Consider the following 23,567-nt stretch of genomic DNA (forward strand, 5'->3'; position numbering starts at 1 on the left):
AGCCAACACAAAGAGGCTTCTACTAGGACTGGTAAACTGGCTCAAGAGATAAGGAGAGGAATTTTTATTTTAGTTTAAAAGGATTCTGCTAGCCAAATAAAGAAAAGTTGAGCAATAAGTTTAATACACCAGGTAAAAGTTGTGCAATAACTTTAACATACCAAATGTTGCTGTTGAAGCCTGCCAGAAAATACATTATTTTTGAACAAAAATAAACCTAAATCTAGCTTTTATTCTACCATATACATCAATGAAATTTTCTTGTATGTAAAAGGATTCCATTAATTAATGAAGAAGGCATTATTAATGAAGAGTAGCATCTATTTTACAGTCTCTCATGAATAAGCAGATTTAGGAATTAGCTACCTATGCCTGTCAACATCTTTAAAAAGAGATAGCTAAACACTCCCAATGCATTATCATAATATCACAGGTAAAATTCAAAACCAAAATTTCAAATCTCTATCATTTCAATCCTCTAATGCCAACTACCAAGTTAGAGGAAATAAAAGAAACAAATTACGGGGCTGGAGAGATGGCTCAGTGGTTAAGAGCACTGACTGCTCTTCCAGAGGTCCTGAGTTCAAATCCCAGCAACTACATGGTGGCTCACAACCATCTGTAATGGGATCTGATGCCCTCTTCTGGTATGTCTGAAGACAGCTACAGTGCATTTGTATACATAAAATAAATAAATTTAAAAAAAAAAAAGAAACAAATTACATTCCAGGAATACAATAACAGAATTAAACCTGCAGAGGCTAGAGGACAATTTACATGGTTTTGTTTTCTGAATAAATTACAAAGGAAATAAAAATGGAAGAATAATTGACTTTTTTAAATTTGAAAGATAACCATGTTCCATAGATCTTACTAGTATCTTAATTGAAACAAGTTTAAAAATTCACAAAATACTTATAGGTTGGAACTCTTATCTGGCTTCTTGATGAAATTAAGAGATAATTTTCATTAAGGGATATAGTGGTTATGCTTTTTTGTCTATCAATCTTGTTTTCATACTGTGTTGCAATGTTTATGGATAAAATAGTCTGATGGCCTGGATTTGTTTCAACCTACAATGAAAGCAGATGAGAGCATAAATAAAACAAGTTTGGCCATGAATTGATGGTTAAAATGTATTGACTTGCTCATGGGGAATCATTATATTATCCTGTCTGTTTTTAAGTATCTTTAAATTTTCCATTACAAAAAAATAAATTGATAGGTCCTTTTCTAACAGAAAAAGGAAAATTTATGAACTACATGCCATATGATTTTAGTAAATTTCTGGTTATTTCTAGAGTCATTAGTAGAATATGACACAAATAGAAAATACACTTATTGTAACTACAGGGATTTTACTTTTTACTACTAAAGAAACAATGTAAAACAGAACTATGTTTTTTCCATGCTGTTATAAAATGATATGTAATGAATAATTAGACTATAAGTATACATGAAGAACAGGTGTTGATGTGGGAAAGAACAAATAGAAAGCTACAGTAGTATTTCATGGGCCAGTATATAACATATCTGACCTTATTTTTAATTAATCTTGTCACTCAACTGATGTAAGGAATAGAAACTGACATTTATTGGGAACATAATCTTCTCTAGAATATTATGCCTTAGCCTCTTAAGAGAGTTATTTATTTCTAATTTCACAGATGGTGAAATGAAGATTATGGGAGGTTGTCTTAGTTAAGGTTACTATTGCTGTGGTGAAATAACATAACCAAAAACTACATGAGGAGGAAAGAGTTTATTTGGTTTATATTTCCATATTAATGTTCAGCATTGAAGGAAGTAAGGGCAGGAACCTGGAGTCAGGAGCCAACACAGAGGTCATAGAGGGGTGCTGCTTACTGGCTTGCTCCATCTTACTTAATTCAGCTTGCTTTCTTATAGAAGCTAAAACCACCAGACCAGGAGTGACCTTACTCATGATGGACTAAGCCATCCCACATTAATTACTAATTTTAAAAATGTCCCTACAGCCTGATCTTGTGGAGGCATTTTCTCAATTGAGGATCCCTCCTCTCTTGACTAGTCTAGCTTCTGACAAGTTGACAAAAAACTGTTCAGGACAGAGGTTAAGCAACTTATGTAGTCATTGAACACCAAGTTTTTGTAACTGGCTAATGGAGCCTAAAAATTATAAACCTAGGAAAAATTTTTATTCAGTGAAACTTATTGCTAGAAAAAAACTTCAGATTTGGGAGATATTATCTTAAATTTAAAAGAAGTAGTAATAAAATTTTAGCTTGGTATTTATAGATGATCCATTTGACTATAACTAACTTCATAAAAATGGAATGACTCTTACTTATGGCCATTTAAAACTGCCTACATCTATAAAAATCTTCATTATAGGGCATTCAATGCCAGAAGTTTAGCAGAAAAAAGACAAATTCTTACTTAGGCTATTATTACAATCTTTAACATTTCTTTTTCTCTCTATTCTTTTAGTACTGCAGAGTGATCATTTCTTACACTTACTACAAACTGACAATATTCAGATAGGAGCTACAGTCATGACTCTGCTACAGAATATACTACAGATCAACAGGTGACTTAATTTACACAATTTTTAATCAGAAACATTACTAATTTTACAGTTTTGTTAAAATCTACTACATATGACTTATACATGAAATTTAAGTTCTCTTATGATTGACTTTTAGTAAAAGCTAATATAAAATACTCTAAAAGATTAGAAATCTGTTATCAAATTATAATCCAAAAACTATAGAAATTTTCAGGCTTAGAAAGAGAATTGGTGTGACAACTAAAGAAAATTATTAGGATCACAGTAAGAAAAATGTTTACTTACATATTTAATAAGCAGCAAACTAAGTGTCATAGTATATGCTAAAAAATAGTATAAAAGGAGTAGTAGGTACTTCTTGGGTTCCAAATAAAAAGAATGGATTTAGTGGAATTACTCATTATTTCACTGGAATATGGGTTTATTCATCAGCTACCATGGGCCACAATTACTGTGTTTCTCCTAGTGTTTACAGTGTTTATTCAGATATAATCTTGTCTTCAATGAGTGACAGTTGAGTACTGAGACAGAAATCATTACATTTTGGTATATTAATTTGCAATGTTAATGTTATCCATAAGTGTTAAGAATTGTGTTCTAACTAAACTGAGTGAAGATGCATCCTGGAGAAGTTAAAACCCAAGATGAAACTTTGAAGATAAGTTGTCCAGGGTGGATGAGGAGACAGCAGTATTTAGAGGTAACTGCGTAAGTAAAAGTCAGACAAGAAAGTAGCATTATGCTGAGGGTGAAAAGTAGAGAAGACTTACCATGCTGGGATTTAAAGTTCAGTATCAGTTATAGCCAGCACATTTTGAAGAGACTTACATTATGAAAAGTTGATATATGTTAAGAAAACATATCTTAAAGGCAAAAAAAGTTGAAGATTTTTTTAAGTAGATGAATATGATCCAATTATATTTCAATATTATTACTCTGGGTACTAATAGAGAGAAGATGAGAACAAAACTAGATAAAGAAGACAATTGGAAGACTAGAGGTATTGTAGGGGTGGGGCATTTGCCTTGGAGGTTAAATATCTTAAATTTGTTGCCCAATAGTGGGGAAAAATGAGGAAGAAACCATAGCAATTCAAGTAAAGTAATAAAATCTTAGCAAGGGTAATAGGGAATAATTTTTTTTAAATTAAAATCACCAGACCTTTATTTCTACTTTAAGTTAAAATAGAATTACAAGGATGAATTTACTGGACCAGTAGGGGAAAAGAAAAAGACAAATTATGAAGGATCAATTCTTAATAAACTGAACGTAACTCAGTGTATGAATGAAAGCCTGGAGTTGGGTCAGGGAGAGTAAGTAAGGTTACGGTAATTAGCTTTCTGTCATTGTAACAAACTATGTGAGATAACACATTTGTACAAAGAGGTTTACTTTGGCTCATGATTTTGGAGCCTCCAGTACATGACTATTTGCCCTCTGGTTGGAGCCTATAGTGAGGCAGTGTATCACAATGAGAACAGGTATCAGGCAAAGCTACTCACTTTGTAGCCATGAAGTAACAAAAAGAAAGGAACACGCCCCTAATGATCTCCAGGCCTCCCAGTAATGTCCTACTCCTTAAATATTCAGACAGTTCCCAATAGCTCCTTCCTTGAGACTGAGCTTTTCACACATGAGCCTTGGGAGTACATTTGAGATCCAACAATGCAAAAAGCTTCACAGCTGCCCTGAATTACTACTAAGCTTTTAGGAGGTGATAGAGCAGGAAAGTGAGTTCAAGAAATAAGTACATGAATGAAATAAAGTATAAAAACAAAAACAAAAAAGAAAAGAAAGGAAATAAAGCTGAGAATCTGGGAAAACACAAGTATTCACAAGGAAGAATACTAGGAAAAAGAGTTATATTAGAGATCTACAGATGGTTTCTCTTCAGATGCAGTAGAGTACCAATCAACTTATATGTATAAAAAAGTACCCATTTCTTTCAAATATAAGGGCACATTTTCTAAAATGCATATCCAGTGCCTTTAACAAAACGTTGGGCTATAAATGGAATGAGGTTGGACATGAGTGATAAGCAGATCTCTGAAAAATACCCAAATAATGTAATAAATAATACACCTAAGTAATATACAAGACAAAGAAGAAATTGAAAGAAAAATTGGTAATTATTTTAAATAAACAGATTGTGAAAATAACATGAGAATTTCTGAGGTACATCTTAATTCAAACAATACTTAAGAGAAATTTCTTATTATATATATATATATATATATATATATATATATATATGGAAAGAAAGTCTCAAATCTTGACATTAATTCTGCTATAAGTAAACTAGGAAGAGAAGGGAAAACTAAACTCTAAGCCAAAGAAGAAAAATAATAAGCTTGAAAGCAATCAGTATTAATAAAGTCAATGAAAACAATAGAAAAAATAAGAAAGCATAAGCTCAGTCTGAGAAAATGAATGAAATGAACCTATAGCAAAAGTGGTTAGGAAAGAAATAGAGCTTCCAGCAACTTATGTAAAAATTTATAGGAATAATATCATTTACTGTCATTCAAAAATCACAAAGGAATAATATGAACAACTTTATGCTATAAACTTAACAAGTTAGATGATATAGACAAGTTCTGTTTTTAACACTGCATTTTTCAATTTGTTTTTCATGTAACACTGAATGAAAAAAAGAAGTAGGAAGGAAAGGAACATGACTGTTCCTAGGTATGATGGAGGAGAAGATTTATTGTAGATATGTGGGAGAGCATAGCTAGAGGCAGGGACATCTGGGAGAGCCCAGAGTGGACATGACCCTGAGCCATGTGAGGAGGGGGAGGGGAAGGGGGAAGGGGAGGGACAGGAGAACCAGGTACAGCAGCCAGAAGGCCTAAAGAGTAGGCAAAAGGGCTAGGTGGGATTATATAGGAAAGGGCAGTCCAGCCCCTAGGTTGAAGAAGTTTAGGGTAGGGGTGGGGTATGCCAACCAAGAGGGCCCTGTAACAGTTATCTACTGAGGAATGCAGAGAGAACCTGGCAGCCAGCATGTGCTTTGATGTGTTACATAGGCACCTCCGCCGTTTGTCCCAGGCTTGAAACCTAAAAAGACATTTTGATTTTTTATTTTCCCTTTTCAAGACAAAGTCTCTCTGTGTAGCTCTAGCTGTCCTAGAACTCATTCTGTAGACCAGGTTGGCCTCAAACTCAGATATCCACCTGCCTCTGTCTCCCAAGAGCTGGGATTAAAGGCATGTACTATCACCACCACCACTACCTTCTTGGCTTGATCAAGATTTTTCACCTTTCCTAGTTTCTCTCAGGTCCTCTCTACCTCTCCCTAGTACCTACCAAACTTTATGTTCTTTTCTCTCTCTTAAAAAAAACACAAAACCCCACTTAAAAAAAGAAATGAACATAAAAACAAACAAAAGGCCAGTAAAAAAAAAAGCCTAAACAAAACAACAAAACAGAAAGTTCACAATAGTAATGCAAAATGATAGTTTAAAAATGCCAAAGGAAATAAAATGTTCTTTATAAATTAAGTGCATGTATGTCATTTAATTGTTGAATTGCAGTCTTGTGATTTGTCACCTTGAAGGTTTAGAAGCACTTGTTTAATCTTACAGTTTTTTAATATTCAATTTTATAGCAAGTTTCTCTTGAGAGGAAAGAAGGGACCTTCATTTATTTTGTATTCTCTATTGGCCCTAATATGGCTCCCTGCCCACAGTAGGAAATCTGAAATGTTAGTTGACTTAATATGTTAAGAGTCTAAATTCTTAGAACCAAGTTATATGCTTTAAAAGGTGGCTATCTTCATGGACTAGGCCACACACAGGCATTTAAGTTACTAAAACTTTTAAACTTGTTGTGATAATCATGTATGAATTATTAATTATGCTTTTTTATTCTGTCCTATTAGTGGTAATTTACTCAAAATAGAAGGAAAAGCTCTGCATTCTATTTTAGATGAAATTCTTTTCAAGCTTTTGTCAACTCCTAGTCCAGTCATAAGAAGTACTGCTACAAAGCTCCTGCTAGTACTGGCTGAATCCCATCAGGAAATTTTGATTTTACTGAGACTAAGTGCCTGCTATAAAGGTAGGACATACATATTTTCTTTTCTTGGTATTCTCAAAGGCAAAAATGTATTGATAGTTTATGAATGATGAAATCCTTATATTTTGAAAAGTTAGTAGCTGAACTGTGCAGGCAAACCTATTACAACATATACCATTTCAGAACAGATGTCACTATATGATCAACAGACAACATGCATATTTTGCTGATGGTATTATAATGTTTACTCCCTTTCTGACAAAAATATTTATATTGAATAGACCAAATATTGTAAGAAAATAATGAACAAAGGTGTATATGACCTTATCAGAATTTATTCTAGAGAAGAAAATAGAATTGTGCATTATGATCAGTTAATAATTAACCCCTTACTTTTTTACTGCCTTTACTCAAAAAATATTATATGTATTATATGTATATGAAATATATAACATTATATAATTATATAACATAATTTTATGTCACATGTGATATATGTTCATATATTTTAGTATATTATATATGTATATATATATATCATATAAATATATATCACATCCAAACTCAAACACATTGATTAAAAAGTCATAAATCTTGAGAGTAAATGAACTCATGTTAACTACCATTCTTGTGTGAGAGTGCTAACTTAATTGAACACTTACTGATTGTAAGACTATTTTCCATACTTTTAATTTTTATAACATTCCTTTAGTATATTGGATATTCTTATCTGTATAGGCATGGAATAAGAAGCATGAAAAAATTAGGCCATTTACCAAAGACTAGTTTCCTAGCTACCATCCAAAATTATATGTTAGCTTTATGTTGTTTCCTGGTTAACCAATATTATTTATATTCAGTATAGTAAAATATGGGTTTCTAGTTCATTAAATATGCTTAATATAGAATGCTTCATGGCACTTTCAAAATTTGTAGGGTCTGTTTAATTACTAATTAATTAGAATAAACTTTAATCTTGATGATTCAAAAGACATTTTAGTAACTTTCCTTATATGTTGTTAATATAGATAATTTAATTACTTTATATATTGCAAGAAAAGAGAGAGAATAAGCACCAGCATTAGACCTCTAGTTGTTATTATGCCAGACATACATTGTTCAATACTGCAGGTAGATTTCTACAGAAATGTGAATGTCCATTCCAGGTGTGGTGGCATACACCTTTAATCCCAACATTTGAGAGGCAGAGGCAGACAGATCTCTGAGCTCAAGGCCAGCCTGGTTTACATAGTAGTGTACTAGAACAGCCAGAGCTACATAGTGAGCTCTCTCAACCCCCAACCTAATAAAAAAGTGAAAACAACAAAAAAAGTAAACTTGACCTTAATATTCCTCTCCATTTCTTTGATTGATAAAACTGCAGCAGCAGAATTTCGTTTACTAAGATATTTTGCAGTTGTAAGTGTTCCTGAGAACTTGGATCTCAAAAAATGTATAAGGCATTCAAAGATCCATATGATGGCAGCCCCAGATGTACGTACACTAAAGACATTTTTATTTGCTTATTTGTATTTATTATATCACATAGCTTAGAATCAAAGGTACATTGTTCCTTTTATGATACTGTGTTATTTGAGAATTAAAATGCAGTGTCCTAATATCATAGCACCTCTGGCTTACTTCCAAATTATAGGTGTTAGTGTAAGAAGAATTGATTAATAAAACTTATTAATAGCAACTAATAATAACCTGTTTAAGTGCTTCCTTCAACAAGGTAGGCATACATAGATGATATGTTTATAATTTATTTTCTTAAGAGTGTTTCAGTTTAAGGTGTTTGTGTTGAAAAGAAAACAAATTTCTTTCTCTGATTTATTACAATTATTTAGACATTTTTACATTCAGATGAGGGACATAAAAGTGATCAGAACAGAGGAAGATTGGAAAAACCTCAATATAGAAATTGTTGAGAAAAAGAAAAACTGTATACTCAATCATCTTGTTATATTTATTCATTTTCAAACCAGACTTTAACTTCATTAATACTTAGATAAAAAAACTTACTTTATTGATAATTGTTTTGTTTTGTTATTATATTTCAGGACTTAGAAGTCTGCTAAATAAACAGGAAACTCTTACAGAATTTAGTCGAGAACTTAGACAGCTCGTTGATCTTTTAACCCCTAAGATCCATCAGGAAGTAGAAGAACAGGTATTATAAAAATCATTTGTGTGATATTGGATAACTGTGTGGAACTTTGGTTCTTCTTAGATATGCCTCACTTTCCTTCTCTTAACACTTTAAGCAAAATATTATTCCTGCCCAATAGATTTCAGTTTCAACACAATTTCAATCTCCCTTTTATATCTATTTATACATTTGAGCAGGTTAATTTTTTTTTCAGGATGTCTCATGAAATCCTCTATTTATTCTTTTACCAGTAAGCCATTTAAACTTCATTTTCATTAAAAATATCTCTCATCCTACAATCTATAAATGGCCACCTATGGTGAATGAGCCTTCTTATTCATTGATACAAAATAATACATTTCCTTTTTTCATAAGTTATATTAATAAAATTATGTTTGATCTGTGAGAGGTTTTATTTTATCATACTTCCTCAACATATACTCAAAATGGAGGCTCCAGCTCACTTACTTCTGTAGAAAGAGACACACTTTTATAATTTTCAGGTGAGGCCTTAAAATAAATATGAAAAATAGTCTAAAATAATAAAATATATTTTTGGAGTAAAAGCAAATGAGATTATGATGTACCTAAAATCTTAAACAAATGGTAATTGAAAAGAAGTGCAGTTTAGGCAAGGAATGAAGGGAAAAATTTGGAAGGAAGAGAGTAAAGGAAAACAATTTTACTTCCATAGACTATTTTCAACATTATACATGTGATGAACAGACTCAAAACATCATCCTAAAAGCTTACAGAATTAAAACAGATTTGCATTACTACACATACTTAGTCAACAGAACATAGCCTCAGCCTCATCAAGTTGGAGTTGTAAATGAACTGGAGCAGTGGCTCAGCAGTTAAGAGTGTGTACTGCTCTTGCAAAGGACCTGAATTCTGTTGTCAGCACCCATGTTGAATGGCTTAGAAATGCCTGTACCTCTAGTTCTAGGGGGATTTGAAACCTCTGCCTTCTACACATGTGCATGCACACACATACACATAATTAAAATAATAAAAATAAATCTTTTAAAAGTACTAAACATTACCAAGATAGCTCCCTGGCCATGGTGGCACACATTTAATCCTGGTGCTTCAGAGGCTAGGGCAGAAGGATCATAATTTTGGGTCAGCATTGGCTATCTAACATAATGTAGCTTCAAAAACTAAACCCAACAAAAGACACTAACTCAAAATAGATTATGAAAGATTAAGGCAGAATTGTGAAGTCCTTGAAAAGGAAGTGAGATCAGATAGAGCTAACTATCTTGAATATGTTCTAAATATTACCTGAGCTTAACATATTATATCTGTGCCAGGCAGTGGTGGCACACCCCTTTGATCCCAGCACTTGGGAGGCAGAGGCAGGTGGATTTCTGAGTTTAAGGCCAGCTTAGGCTATACAGAGAAACCCTGTCTTGAAAAACCAGAAACAAAAAAAATTATGTCTGGAAAGTGAGATTTAGTAAGTATACTTGGACATTCTGGGCCTGATGAACTTCATGTTTCTGGCTACCCATCTGTCTCAAGATGATGACTAGCACTTATCCTGGCCTGGTATTTTAAAAGATAAACTTCTCAAAAAGGCTTTTCTAGAGATGTATCAAAATTATTTCTGGTATATAATTTCAGAAACTACATAAAGCAGCTTGCTTGATTCAAGCCTATTGGAAAGGTTTCCAGACCAGAAAGAGATTAAAGAAGCTTCCGTCTGCTGTGATTGCCTTGCAGAGGAGTTTCAGGTAGAAAACCCAAACCAGATTGTTCGTTGAAATGGTGATCTAGTTTTGCATGTAAGTTTGTAATCCCACTCACCCATCAGAAAAAAGAAAAAAGAAAAAAGAAAAAAAACACAATATAAGTGTTGCCAGAGCACAGTTAAATGCAAGTGGGGGAGGGGAGTATTTGTGAGTGTGGTTTTTTTTTTTTTCTTTTCTTTTTACTTTCCTAATATGTGTTGTTTTATTCTTGTCTTTATTCTGTTCCATAGTGTTACTGAGTACCAACGCTCAAGTAACCAGGTACCCTTTCAGAACAAAGGGCATAATATGACAAATCTGATGGAATCCAATACTCAGTCCTGTCCACTTCCTATCCAGGTTTGTGGGCCAATCCTGAAGAGGGAGCCAGTGAAATTTATATTATTAAATCCTCAAAACCAACAGTACTCATAAGTGCTCATATATATAATTATATTTGTGGATACATAAAGATTAAAGATGTTAACCAAGATTTTCTGAGTAAATATGGCATGGGTAAATGTGATCCTTTAGATATGACAAAACTATTGATCTCTACTTCAGTTATATTGAAAAATGAAATACTGAAGATATGGGTCACTTTCTGATATGACTAACTTAGCCACATTCTTAAAGGTTATAGAACAAACCATAGCAAAAGTAAATTTTAAAAATAGTTAATGATTATAAAGTAGAGCCATTCCAAGGTGATTTTATTTTCATTCATCATTATTTAAAGCTAAATTTAACTCACTAAAATGAAACTGACATATTACAAAAGTAACCTTTAAAAACTGAAACCACACTTTTAATAGCTGCAGCTGCATTTCTGCTACAAAAACATCTAAAGATAATGTGTTCAAAATTGTCACATAATCACTCTGTTATTTAGTAGTTATCCTATAAAAACTTTCTTCTAGACACATTTAAAGACAAGTATTTTTACTTTTGGGCATGAGTACTTTACACATATACACATACATACATATACACACATAGAGAGAGAGGGAGTGGAAATATGTGTGTGTTTTATGTATGTGTATATTGTTTTACATATGTACTTATATGAAAGTATCCCAAAGTTGTGCACATGGGTGCACACATGTCTGTGTATGTGTGTGTGTGTGCATGCACATGTGGAGAGAGAGAAAGTAACAGACTTCAGTTTGTATGTGGCTTCAGCAACTTATTAACAAGTTATCAAAATTCTTAACCTCAAATTTCAAATTTAGAAAATAGAGATAATGGCTGTGTTTTGTGGCACAGGCCAGTAATCTCACTTACTCAGGAAACTAAGGCAGGAAGAACATATGTTTAAACCCAGCCTGGATTACAGAATGATATCAAAGCTGCAGCTGTGAGACAGTTTAGCAGAGACCCTGTCTCAAAGGTATAAAGAGGACTGGATATATTTCAATGGTAGAACATTTGGCTAGCATGAACAAGACCTTAGGTTGATTTCCCAGCACTGTAAAAATTAAATGAATGTACCTCACAAGGTTGAGGTAATACATTTAGGATAATTTAAAAGGTTTTAGTATATGGCACTTTAAAAAATAGGATTGAAAAATATATATATATAATTTCTGCCCTTAATATATACAATTCTAGATTAGGGTTTAGTTTAATGCTAGAATGCATAGTTAGCATACAGTCTAATCACTACACTGAAGAAAAAAACCTCAGGAATTCAGGATTTTGAGTTCATTTATGTAGAAGTATATGTACAGAACCTAATTAATATTCTTATCACTTGAAAATTTTTAAGTTAGCATACAAAGTAATGAATTTCTTTGTAGCTTTTTCACACATACATGCTGTTGAACTTTGTTTTCATTCCCTCCATCACTACCTTCACCATACTCCTTGTCTGCACCTCTGGCTAGTTCTCTTCCCCACCTCAAATAGACTCCTTTTTTCTTTACCTCTCCTTGAGATACCATTTTCTCCTCTCACTGTCCTTTTTATAGTTTCATTAAATATACACACAAAATTTAATAGAAGTTCTGCATATTTGTCTGAGTCTAGCTTACTTTAATTATTATTTTCAGTTCTCTTCATTTTATGCAAATTTTGTGGATTTGTTTTTCTTTATGGCTGAATAAAACCATTCTATATATGCACCATATTTGCTTTATCCTTCCATCTATTGATAGATATCTAAATACCACCATTTCTTAGTCATTGTAAATGATGTACCAATTAATGTGAATATATAAATATCTCTATATGTTAACTTACTCATTTTGTTTGGAGGTTATTTTGTTTGAGTGTAGTGTTTTATTTTATTGAGACAGTGTCTCATGTAACCCCCTCGGGGTTCAAACTTCTATTTTTTTTTTGAAGTATTTATTTTTGTTGTTGCTTTGGGGAGAAAAAACATACTCTTGAGACATGCAAATTCATTAAGTAAAATAAATAGTATATTCTCTTCTTCTATATCTTCCTGGTTTTCCTCTATGGGTACCTAAAAATATTTTGAATGTATATACTGAATACTAATATTTATGATGCTTTACATTACTAACATATAGGAAAGATTAGGTTGCAGTAGTTAAGAATTTGATATATAGCAGAAAATATAGAAATTGTAATGAAATAAAACATCTTTGAACACAGAAAACTTTATAGCCAGTTATAAAACAGTGTGGATTTAGTGAACAGTTGAAAAATACCCATATCTGGAGGTAGACTAGATGGCCAATTGGGATAAGGATATCTGTCATCCAGCCTGATGACTTTTAGACACCCCCCAGGACCAGTGTTACAGAGGGAGAAAACTGACTCCTTCAGGATGTTCTCTGATCACTCATGCTCCATAGCTGACAAATACACACAAATAAAATGCATGGACACACAGAGACAATAAATGTAGTTAGAACTTAATTATTTTAAAGATTTATTTATTTATTATATGTAAGTACACTGTAGCTGTCTTCAGACACTCGAGAAGAGGGCGCTGATCTCATGGATGGTTGTGAGCCACCATGTGCTTGCTGGAATTTTAACTCAGGACATTCGGAAGAGCAGTCAGTGCTCTTAACCGCTGAGCCATCTCTACAGTCCTAGAAGTTAAATTTAACAAAAGATAAAAATAGGAGTCTTGAGAGATGTTTCAGTAGTTAAGAGCATTTGCTACTCTTGTAGAGGACATGAGTTCAATTTTCAGTACCCATATGGCTGCTCATACTGCATCCCTAAACTCCAGTGTCAGGATCTGGCCCAGTCTGTCCTCCATAAGTACCAGGCATGCATGTATTGCTCATGCAGACATGCAGACAAACGTAAAAACATTTATTTTTAATTTTTTATAAGTATTGAGTGTTTTGCCTGCATATATATCTATGTACCTCATGTATTCCTGGTGCTTGTGGTATCAAGAATAGGGTAGTAGATTTTTTTTAGACCTGGAATTAGACAGTTGTGAGCCACCATTTAGGTGCTAGGCATTTAACTTAGTACTTCTGGAAGAACAGTTGGTGCTCTTAACTGTAGAGCCATCTCTCTTGCCCCCCATAAATCTTAAACAAAACGAAAAGAGAGAAAAAGAAAAAAAACCTAAAAGTTAAAAGTTAGATATAATTATACCATGAAGTGAAAATCACTACTGAAATTTTAACATTTTTTTAAATAATTTATATTTCTATGTAAATCAATACAATTTTAGTATAATTTTTATTCTTACATGTATATAATATTTTTTTAGACAGGTTTTTTCTTTTTTTTTTTTTTAAGACTTATTTTATATATATGAGTACACTGTAGCTGACTTCAGACACCCAGCAGAGGGTGTTAGATCCCATTACAGATGGTTGTGAGCCACCATGTGGTTGCTGGGAACTGAACTCAGGACCTCTGGAAGAGCAATCAGTGCTCTTAACTGCTGAGCCATCTCTCCAGTCCCGAGATGGGCTTTCTTTCTGTAGGCCTGGCTGTCCTTGGAACTTGGTAGACCAGGCTGGCCTTAAATTGAGAGATTCACCTGCCTCCCAAGCACTGGGATTAAATGTGTGTGCCACCACTACTTAGCATATTCTTCTATATCATCATTTTATTTTCACCTAACAGTACATGTCACTAAGTTTTTGAAAGTTTTCTATTTTAAAAATAAAATTCCATCAGTTAAATGATTCAGTATTTCTTTATTCAATCCACTCTGAGATTCTTTTCAGTTTCTTACCACTGTAATACTATGCTACAACATCCTTGATCATACCTTTCTATATTTGATTATTTCAGTAAGAAAAGTATTAGAAGTAGAATTGGCTGATCTGTATTTTTTTTTTTAGCTTTTTTATTTGTATTTAAAATATTTCTTCAGATTTTTGATATATTTATCCCAATATCTCTAGAGAAATTTATATATAAGAACAATGTATTTCATTATACCCTTGTCTTAATTAGGGTTTTACAGCTGTGAACAGACACAATGACCAAGGCAATTCTCATAAGGACAACATTTAATTGGGGCTGGCTTACAGATTCAGAGGTTCAGTCCATTATCATCAAGGCAGGAACATAGCAGCATCCAGGCAGGCATGGTGCAAGAGGAACTGAGAGTTCCACATCTTCATCTGAAGGCTGCTAGCAGAATACTGGCTTCTAGGCAACTAGGATGAGGGTCTTAAAGCCCATACCCACAGTGACACACTTAGTCTAACAAGGCCACACCTTCTAATAGTGCCACTCCCTGGGCCAAGCATATACAAACCATTACATCCCTACCAATGCTAGAAGTTACCTTCCAGAACATTTTTGTCTTTACTTGTTTGATTACTCTTGAGATCAAGATTTTTCATGTATTTCTTGCTGGACATGGTTTATAAAATTACATGTAAGGAATGATTTTTCTTTCACAGATCTAAACGAACAAAGATGTTGTTGGAGCTAAATAGGCAGAAGGAAGAAGAAGACCTTAGATTAAGATTGCAACTTCAAAGACAGAGAGCCATGAGGTTTTCCCGAGAGTCACGCTTGAACATGCTTGAAATAATTCATCCTGGTGAGTAGTAATATCAACTTTATAAATGTAAAAATGTTAGAATATCTTAAACCAAGTTTTCTGCTTACTTGGTAATTTTTTTTGAACCTACTTGCCTTCTTGCCTCTTCTCTCTCTTTTTTCTTTCTCTAGAGAAGTCATACTAAAGCTCTAGATTTTAAAAGTTATAGCTTTTCTGATTCATACCTATAATTTTAATTTTTTTTACTTTCATATGTGTTAAACATAAATGTTCATAATTATAGTGGCCAATGACATTAAAAAAAAAAAACTTGAAAGGACTCGTCTGTCATCTGAACTTCATCCATTCCCTTGTATAAAATCTGTGATTTCTTCTTAACATTTGTGACAGATGAAGAACATGCTGTGGTGGTATATCTATGTGTTCATCTGGGTGCATGAGTAGTGGGTATACATGTGTGCATATGGCTAGAGGTCAATGTAAGGTATCTTCCTCAATCCCTCTCCACTATAGTTTTGAGATAGGATCTCATATAGCCTGGGCTGGCTTCAGTATATAGCTAAAGATGATCTTGAACTTTCACCCTCCTGCTTCTACCTCCCAAGTGCTTGGGTTACAAATATAGGCCACCAATTCTGACTTTATGCATTGCTGAGGATTGAACCCAGAGCCTCATGCATGCTAGCAAGTACTCTTAGCAACTGAGCAATGTGTCTGTCCCCTCATAGGTTTCTCATCATTCATTAACTTCCCTTTTTATTACCCATCCCCAAGGACATTCACTTTTTCCCTTCTTCCTTTCACTTTAAATATATTTTCAAGAATTTTCCTTTCTCTATTATTCTCATGTTGTCCTGCTTGATGTGTGCCATCCATAACTATACTGTCAGCTATCAGCAAAATGCTTAGCACTCTCATACCTGGCCTTTTATCCTACATTCTCTTCTAAAGCAGCACTTTTCTAACTAGCACTTCCCAATAACACATTTATGTTATCATTGAAAAGTTCTGTCCGTATCAGCCAATACAGTAGCAATAGCTGGAAGTAGCAATTGAGTATTTAAAATGTGCTACTGCACTTAAGGACTTTTGAATGTTTAGTTTTACTTTATTTAAATCTATGTAGTAGCCACATGTATCTAATGGCTGCTGCTGTGACCATCTTTCCTATTGGAAAGTTTTCTTTGCAATCCACAGAAGTTTCCAAAACTAAAGTCTTATCTTATTCCCAAATTTCCTCTCCATTGATTCCCCATTTCATGTAATGGCATCAAAGATCTGTTCAGTTTCATTCAGCATTCTTACTTTTTCTTTATCACTCTTCTATATCTGGTCAGCTACCAAATCCAATTAGTTTTTTTTAATATTATTTATTTATTTTTATTTATATGAGTACACTGTAGCTGTCTTCAGACATACACCAGAAGAGTAAGTGCACCGGATCCCGTTAGAGATGGTTGTGAGCTACCATGAAGTTGCTGGGAATTGAACTCAGGACCTCTGGAAGAGTAGTCAGTGCTCTTAACCACTGAGCCATCTCTCCAGCCCCCAATTAGTTTTTTAATACTCTCTCTAAGATACCTTCTTTGTATTAACCACTGGTGCTGTGTTCTGTAGCTTTGTTCTTTTATTTAACTACTGTGAAATCTGAGCTCTATGCTCACCAACTCCAAAGTCAAGGAAAACTTATTTGTGTGAACAATCAGAAGTTTGGAAACACATGAAGTAGATTAAAGAGCACATAAATACATTTTGTTTATCTTGCCTGGTCATTCCAAATGCTTTCCTACATGGATTCATTTTTTTATTTGTTTGTTTGGTTGGTTGGTTTTGTCAGTTTTTGTTATTGGCCTTTTATCCCTTTTCTTCTTACGCTGGGACGACAATATTATGAGTCCTTTTTGGAAAGAAACTGCATATTCTAGGAAAACTTTACTTTCTATAATCTTAGAACTATTATAAAATGAAAGAGATTGGCAAATTAGTGTGAAACAGTATTGAAAAATACTTTCTTAAAAAAGCCTGCAAAATCATTATTACTACTGTTGTCCTAATTTCAGACCTGAGACCTTGAGAAAAATATAGTTGAGTATGTTAAAATAATATCTGTCATCTCTTTAGGTCAAGTGGAGAAGTACAATAGGGAAATGGAAGAGAAATCAGCATTGACTATCCAGAAACATTGGAGAGGGTACAGGGAAAGGAAGAATTTTCGCCAACAGAGGCCATCTCTCACAGAGTATAAAGCAGCTGTCATACTTCAAAGAGCAGTGAGTCTGCTGTAGTATACACAGCTCTACATAAGGAGGCAAACAAGTGTTCAAAATTGACTTTGCTGTTTACAAAATATAAATCTGTGATCAAGTCCTTTCACTTTTCTGACCTTAATTTCTTTATAAAATAAGAACCTAGGACTGGAAGTAAAGCTCATTAGTTGAGTACTTCCCTAGCATGTGCAAGACCCTAAGCTCAATCTCTAGCAGCCTAAATGCAAACAAAGAAAGAACAGTAATAACAACACTTATTTGCCTCTGCTCAAGCTGATTTAGACACTAAGTCCAAGTACTGCCTTAAAATCTTGTATACCATTTACTAAAGTGCAACCTTGTTATTGTTGCTTATTTTTCTCTCCTATTTGGCCTGCAAGATCCTCAAGGATGGGGAACTAATCTTTTTATATTGGTGTCAGTTCTCAACAAGCTTGATATGAATGGATATTCTGTCTTTTATATACTGTTATATACATCAGAATCAGATGACATACATGAGGATTCTAAAGTCTGTAAATTGCACAGTCCTATGCAAATGTATATTTTATTTGATTCTTTTAAAATAGTCAAGTTATGAGGAAAGTACTAGCTATAATTAGAACATATAATTAGAACTCTTAAATTGTAGAATGCTATTCATATGGTAGTTTTCCTAGGGATTATGTATAGTAAGTCATATTATATTGGAAAAGCATAGCACAGGGCTTCTTTTTCACTTAGTAACCTTTTCTGTCTAATACCTACTTCTCTTATACATCATTAGGCCTCTATTAAGATTTCAAGTCTGGGGCTGGAGAGATGGCTCAGCGGTTAAGAGCACTGACTGCTCTTCCAGAGATCCTGAGTTCAATTCCCAGCAACCACGTGGTGGCTCACAACCATCTGTAATGAGCTCCGATTCCCTCTTCTGCTGTGTCTGAAGACAGCTACAGTGTACTCGTATACATGAAATAAATAAAATAAATCTTTAAAAAAAGATTTCAAGTCTGAAAGCATGTAGCATAATCACCTTTTTTTATAGGTTTTACTGTTAATTCTCATTTCTTACCATGATAAATTTTGAGTACTCAATGTGGATTAACATTTATAAGGATGCTTTAATTTTTTACATTGTATGTAAGCATGTGTGTCTACCTGTGTGGGTGTGCGGACTTGAGTGCTGATGCCCCTGATGCTAGAAGCATCACACTGTCTGAAGATAGTAACAGTAGCTGTGAGCCATGGGTGCTGAGAACTAAACCTGGGGTTTCTGCAAGAGCAGTTTGGAATCTTAACTGGCAGTTGTCTTTCCATCCTTATGAAGATATTCCTAAACCATCAAAAACCAGTAGAATAAATACTAGGGAAATGTGAAGAGTAATCTGTCTCTTCCTCCTCCCTTATGTTATATATGTAACAAACCTGATATTTACCCTGAGCTAAAGAGGGTAACCCAAGCCAACCTGAGGATAGCTCACTTATATCCAGTTGGAGATGCTTCTTTTTAGAGATATTTGCCATTTTGTGATAGCTGCCCAACCAGATTGATTTGTGGGAAAGCCTGTGGTGCACATATATGTTCTCATTAATATGTTCATATTGCCTATGTTGGAATGTTGATGTTTTACATATACCATCTTAGGACTTCTAGAGCTGTGATAAAAACACCATGACCAATTACAGCTTGAAGAGTAAAGGATTTATTTCATCTTAGGCTTCCAGTAACATCACTGAGGGAGGGAAGTCAGGGCAGGAACTTGGAGGTAGGAACTACAGCAGAAGCAGAGGCTATGGAGGAATGCTGCTTCCTGACTTAATGCTCAGCCTGCTTTGTTTTTTTATAGTAAGCACTAGCCTAGGAGTTGCACCACCCATATTGAGCTGGTTCTGCTCACATCAGTCATCAATCAAGAAAATGTTCTATAGGCTTTTCCACAGACCTTTCTGGTAGGGACATTTTTTTTCAGTTGAGGTTTCTTTTTCTAAAATAACTTTACCTTTTGTGAAGTTGACATAAAAACTAGCTAGCACATATAGTTATATTTTATATAATTCAATTCAATGTTATATTTTATATAATATTTTATATTTTACAGTATAGCTACATGAAATTTAAAATAACTAGGATTTGTTATCTGTGTTATATTTCTATAGCAATTTTCATTTAGTGGTTTGTTAAAGCCAAGCATTGTAGCATGACCTCTAAAAGCTGAGGCCAGAGAATCCCATGATTCCTAAGCTTGAAACCATTCTGGTTTACACAGCAAGTTCTCATTTCAAAGGAAGAGGGAGAGGGAGGGGGAAATAATTCATCAGCTTCATTAAAAGTAAATACAAAGTAGTAAAGTTATCCTTTACATGTATTTGTCTCTTAGGAACAATTGGTTTTTCAGGTGCTTGGCAACAAAAGAAAAGTTGAACCACTATCTACTTTGTTTCTTTCTTGCTTTGTACAGAAGCTGGGACCCCTCTTAAGACAGAGTCTCACTGTGCCTTCCAAGTTGCTGACCTTGAGCTTAAATGATCTTTTCTCACCTCTCACTACTAATATTATAGTACACTATCACACCTAATTGAGGTAGTGTATTTTTTAGTTGATAAAAGTAGAAGGGAAAAAAATCCAAAATGATGTGTAGTAGATTACATCTCTAATCCAGGTACTCAAAAGATTGAATCAGGATCTCAAATTCAAGGTCAACCTAGACTACATAGCAAGTTCCAGGCATTCCTGGGTGTAGCAAGACATGCCCCCAAATAAAGGAACACCGAAAATACTTCAATAATTAGACTTCTTTATACTCATAGACAAATTAAGAGTTCTTGGTAGTGAGTGTTGCGATGTTAGAACTAAATTTGAATTTTGCTTTTGAGTGTTTTTAGATGTTTTCTTCTTTTATCACCTTTTTAAAAAGCAGCAGTAGTTCAGAAAGAGAGTTGGTCTCTAGATCCAGAAAGGGTAGCTCAACTATGGAATACTAACACACAGTGTTAAGCATACATAAAAAGGATTAGCAAAACAAACCATTGAAAATTTTAAAAGCCAAAAACAATGGCAGAGAATAATAAAATAACAAAGTAAATAAAGATAAGAGAAAAACATCAAGGGAGTTTTTCTAATTGAGGAATAGAGTGAAGTTCTCTTCGGAACATTGCAAACCCAGGGTGGTACTCAAAGGAAGGTTGGAAGGAAAAGGATGTGTGGAAAAAAGATGAAAGAAAGAGTCTCTGTTTTGCAGGTGCAAACACCTTTTGAGTACTAAGGGACATTTTAACATTCAAGGCATCCACTCAACCTTTCTTCTCAGCTTTCAGGCTTATGACTACAGATAGTAGAGTGGAACCATTTTCTTTGGGAAATCTGAAGTCTATGAATAAAGTCAAAGTTTACTGACATTGAAGAATCCAAAGAAAAAACTTGGTTCATTAGTCCCATGCTGAAATGCATTGTAGATGAGCCCTATACAGCAGCTCAGCACATCTAAATAGATTTTTAGTGCTCAACTATGTAGGCCAAAGGCAAGAATAAGTGAACATGAGGAAAACTGCTTGATAGAAATAGAGAATTTAATGCTTAGGGATGTACCTCAGAGAGTAGAGCACTTGACCAGCATATATGAGGTCCTATTCAATCCCTGACAGTGGGGGAAAACAAACAGAACAACAACAACAAAATATTTAGAGAGCTGTTGCAGGAATTAAAAAATAAGATTTGTTTTTGATCTATCATTTCCTCTGGTAAGAGAATACATGATACAAAATCAACATGTTTAAAAGGTAAAAGGGAAAGGTGGGGCATGGAGGGAGACAGACTTGGGGTTGAATAGTTAAAATTTATTAGAAAGCAGAATAAAAGAAAATATTATCCATCAGAGAAATCAAATACATAAATATTTAAAATCAAGAACAGAAAATACAGAGGAGGGGAAACCAAAAGAATTTTCTAGAACTACAGCATTGATAAATGTCCAATACAGTAACAAACATCGATTTCACATTTCTGTGAAATACATTGTGAACAAAGAACTTAGTAGCAGCACTGGAATTGAAGAATTCCTTAGCTAAAACTGTGACAATATGTCTGAGAGAAATGATTTCCAGTTAAAATTATGGGCTTACCAAAAAGGGAGTTAAAAAGAAAACAAAACACACTTATATAATTACAGAAGCTCTTAAGCCAGTGGGAAAACTAAGGTGTACAGTTGAAATTCAAGAAGTACAGGGAGAGATAAAATGAGAAACCAAGGTAATTGAGTAGAGACCACAAAATGAGCTTTGTGCCAGGTGGAGAGAACAGATAGGTTAGAAACCCCCAGAAAATGTATGTGCTACAATATCTATCAATGTCTTGATAATTAGAATGAACTTGTAGAACATAATCAGAACTAAGTATGTAGAAAATCAATCACATGGAAAAAAGAAGTATAAATTTCAGAGAAAATATGCAAGAAGGAAAAGTAGTTATGTGTTTCAGAATGAATAGTAGCTGTACCTGCCATTGTGTATGTGAAATACCAGCACTCAGGAGCTGACACAGAATTACAGGTTTGAGACTAATATATCCTGTATAATAAAACCCTGTCGTCCCCTCCCCCCCAAAAACTTGTCACTTTTATGTAATAATCATCATGTGAATATTATTTTTACTGAAATTATGACATTAATTATGTAGGGTAGGCTGCACATGGGAGTATATGCAACATGGGAGTATATGCAGTAAAAATTTACTAAATCCTCATTTCTGTTCAAGAAAATCAATAAATAATATGTTTAATCTGTGAGAAAAAAATCATAGAAATCTACTGATGGAGGTCACTTGAAGGAAAAAAAAGTTAAAGTTGTTGCCTTTGGGATTTTTAAAACTGACCCTTTAAACAATAGAATTATACTAGTCAACTTTTTCTGGGAAGAACCAGATAAGGAAATAGTTTAGGCTTTGCAAACTATACAGCCTGTAACAGCTACTTAACAGTTGAAGCACAAAAGCAGCTGTAATTAGTTAGACTGATAGTAGTTAAGCAAGTACAGCTGTATGCCAATAAAAATTTGTAGACATTTGAGTTTTGACTTACACATACTTTTACATGTCACAAAATAAAGTTTCCTTTAAAATTTTTAGCCATGTAAAGTATTTACATGGTATTTTAGCCATGTAAAGTATTTAAACAGGTATTTACTATATAGAAACAACTTACTATTTTTGACCTGTGGGCTATGGCTTGCCCATCAGTGCTTTTAAAACAGTATATAATTTTGGTGAAAATAAAAACATGGGAGAAAAATGAAGAATTGCAAAGAATAAGTTCATATTTGTGCCAAAATTGTATGTCTATTATGAAAGACGAGAAAACATTCAGAAAACTTGCTTTTATCAGTAGTCTCACAGCTTAAAATTTTTAAATGTCTTTCTTATCTTTACCAAGTCTTTTCTTACCGTCTCTGTTATGTTTGGAATACTATAAAACATGCAAAATTAGGGTCCTTGTTTTTTATTGGCATAGAGCATGTCTTATAGAAACCTTTGGTTTGCCCAGAATCAAAGAGTTTATGTGGAATTAGAATTGAGATTAGAACTCAATGCTTATTTCCTTTTATATACTCATTTATTACTCCAAACATAATGAGTGCTCCATATGAACTCAGAGACTTGGCAGCACTCATAGGAGTTATACATGTTCAAGCCAGATGAAATCCCAGCACTGAGAGTGGAAAGTGAACATGGGCCCCATCCCTAACCATGGAATTGCTACCTGCTGATAACGAGAAAATCAGTGAGTGTCACTGGGTGTATCAGTCATACTCCAGGAGAGACTTCATTCCCAGGAGTAGCTGGCCAGTACAAAATGCCATGTGTTTTGGTTTTGTTGTGTTTTATTTTGTGGGCTCTTTATTATATTTTGTT

General features: G+C 33.9%; 2 protein-coding genes across 3 annotated transcripts in view; one reads left to right on the forward strand and one right to left on the reverse strand.

The window, feature by feature from the left end:
- Positions 1–23,567, reverse strand: part of Eaf2 (ELL associated factor 2) — an 84,120-nt gene that overhangs the window by 45,517 nt on the left and 15,036 nt on the right. The window lies entirely within an intron of this gene.
- Iqcb1 (IQ motif containing B1) overlaps positions 1–23,567 on the forward strand; it is a 44,818-nt gene that overhangs the window by 11,213 nt on the left and 10,038 nt on the right. For both annotated transcript variants that reach the window (XM_031363816.1, XM_031363815.1), the window contains exons 7-12: positions 2,470–2,569; positions 6,432–6,610; positions 8,632–8,741; positions 10,350–10,459; positions 15,316–15,458; positions 17,541–17,689. In XM_031363816.1, the coding sequence (XP_031219676.1) occupies positions 2,470–2,569; positions 6,432–6,610; positions 8,632–8,741; positions 10,350–10,459; positions 15,316–15,458; positions 17,541–17,689 (791 nt within the window). The remainder of the gene's footprint in view (positions 1–2,469; positions 2,570–6,431; positions 6,611–8,631; positions 8,742–10,349; positions 10,460–15,315; positions 15,459–17,540; positions 17,690–23,567) is intronic.

This window comes from Mastomys coucha, unplaced genomic scaffold (genome assembly GCF_008632895.1).
Source record: "Mastomys coucha isolate ucsf_1 unplaced genomic scaffold, UCSF_Mcou_1 pScaffold12, whole genome shotgun sequence".
Taxonomy (NCBI): Eukaryota; Metazoa; Chordata; class Mammalia; order Rodentia; family Muridae; genus Mastomys; species Mastomys coucha.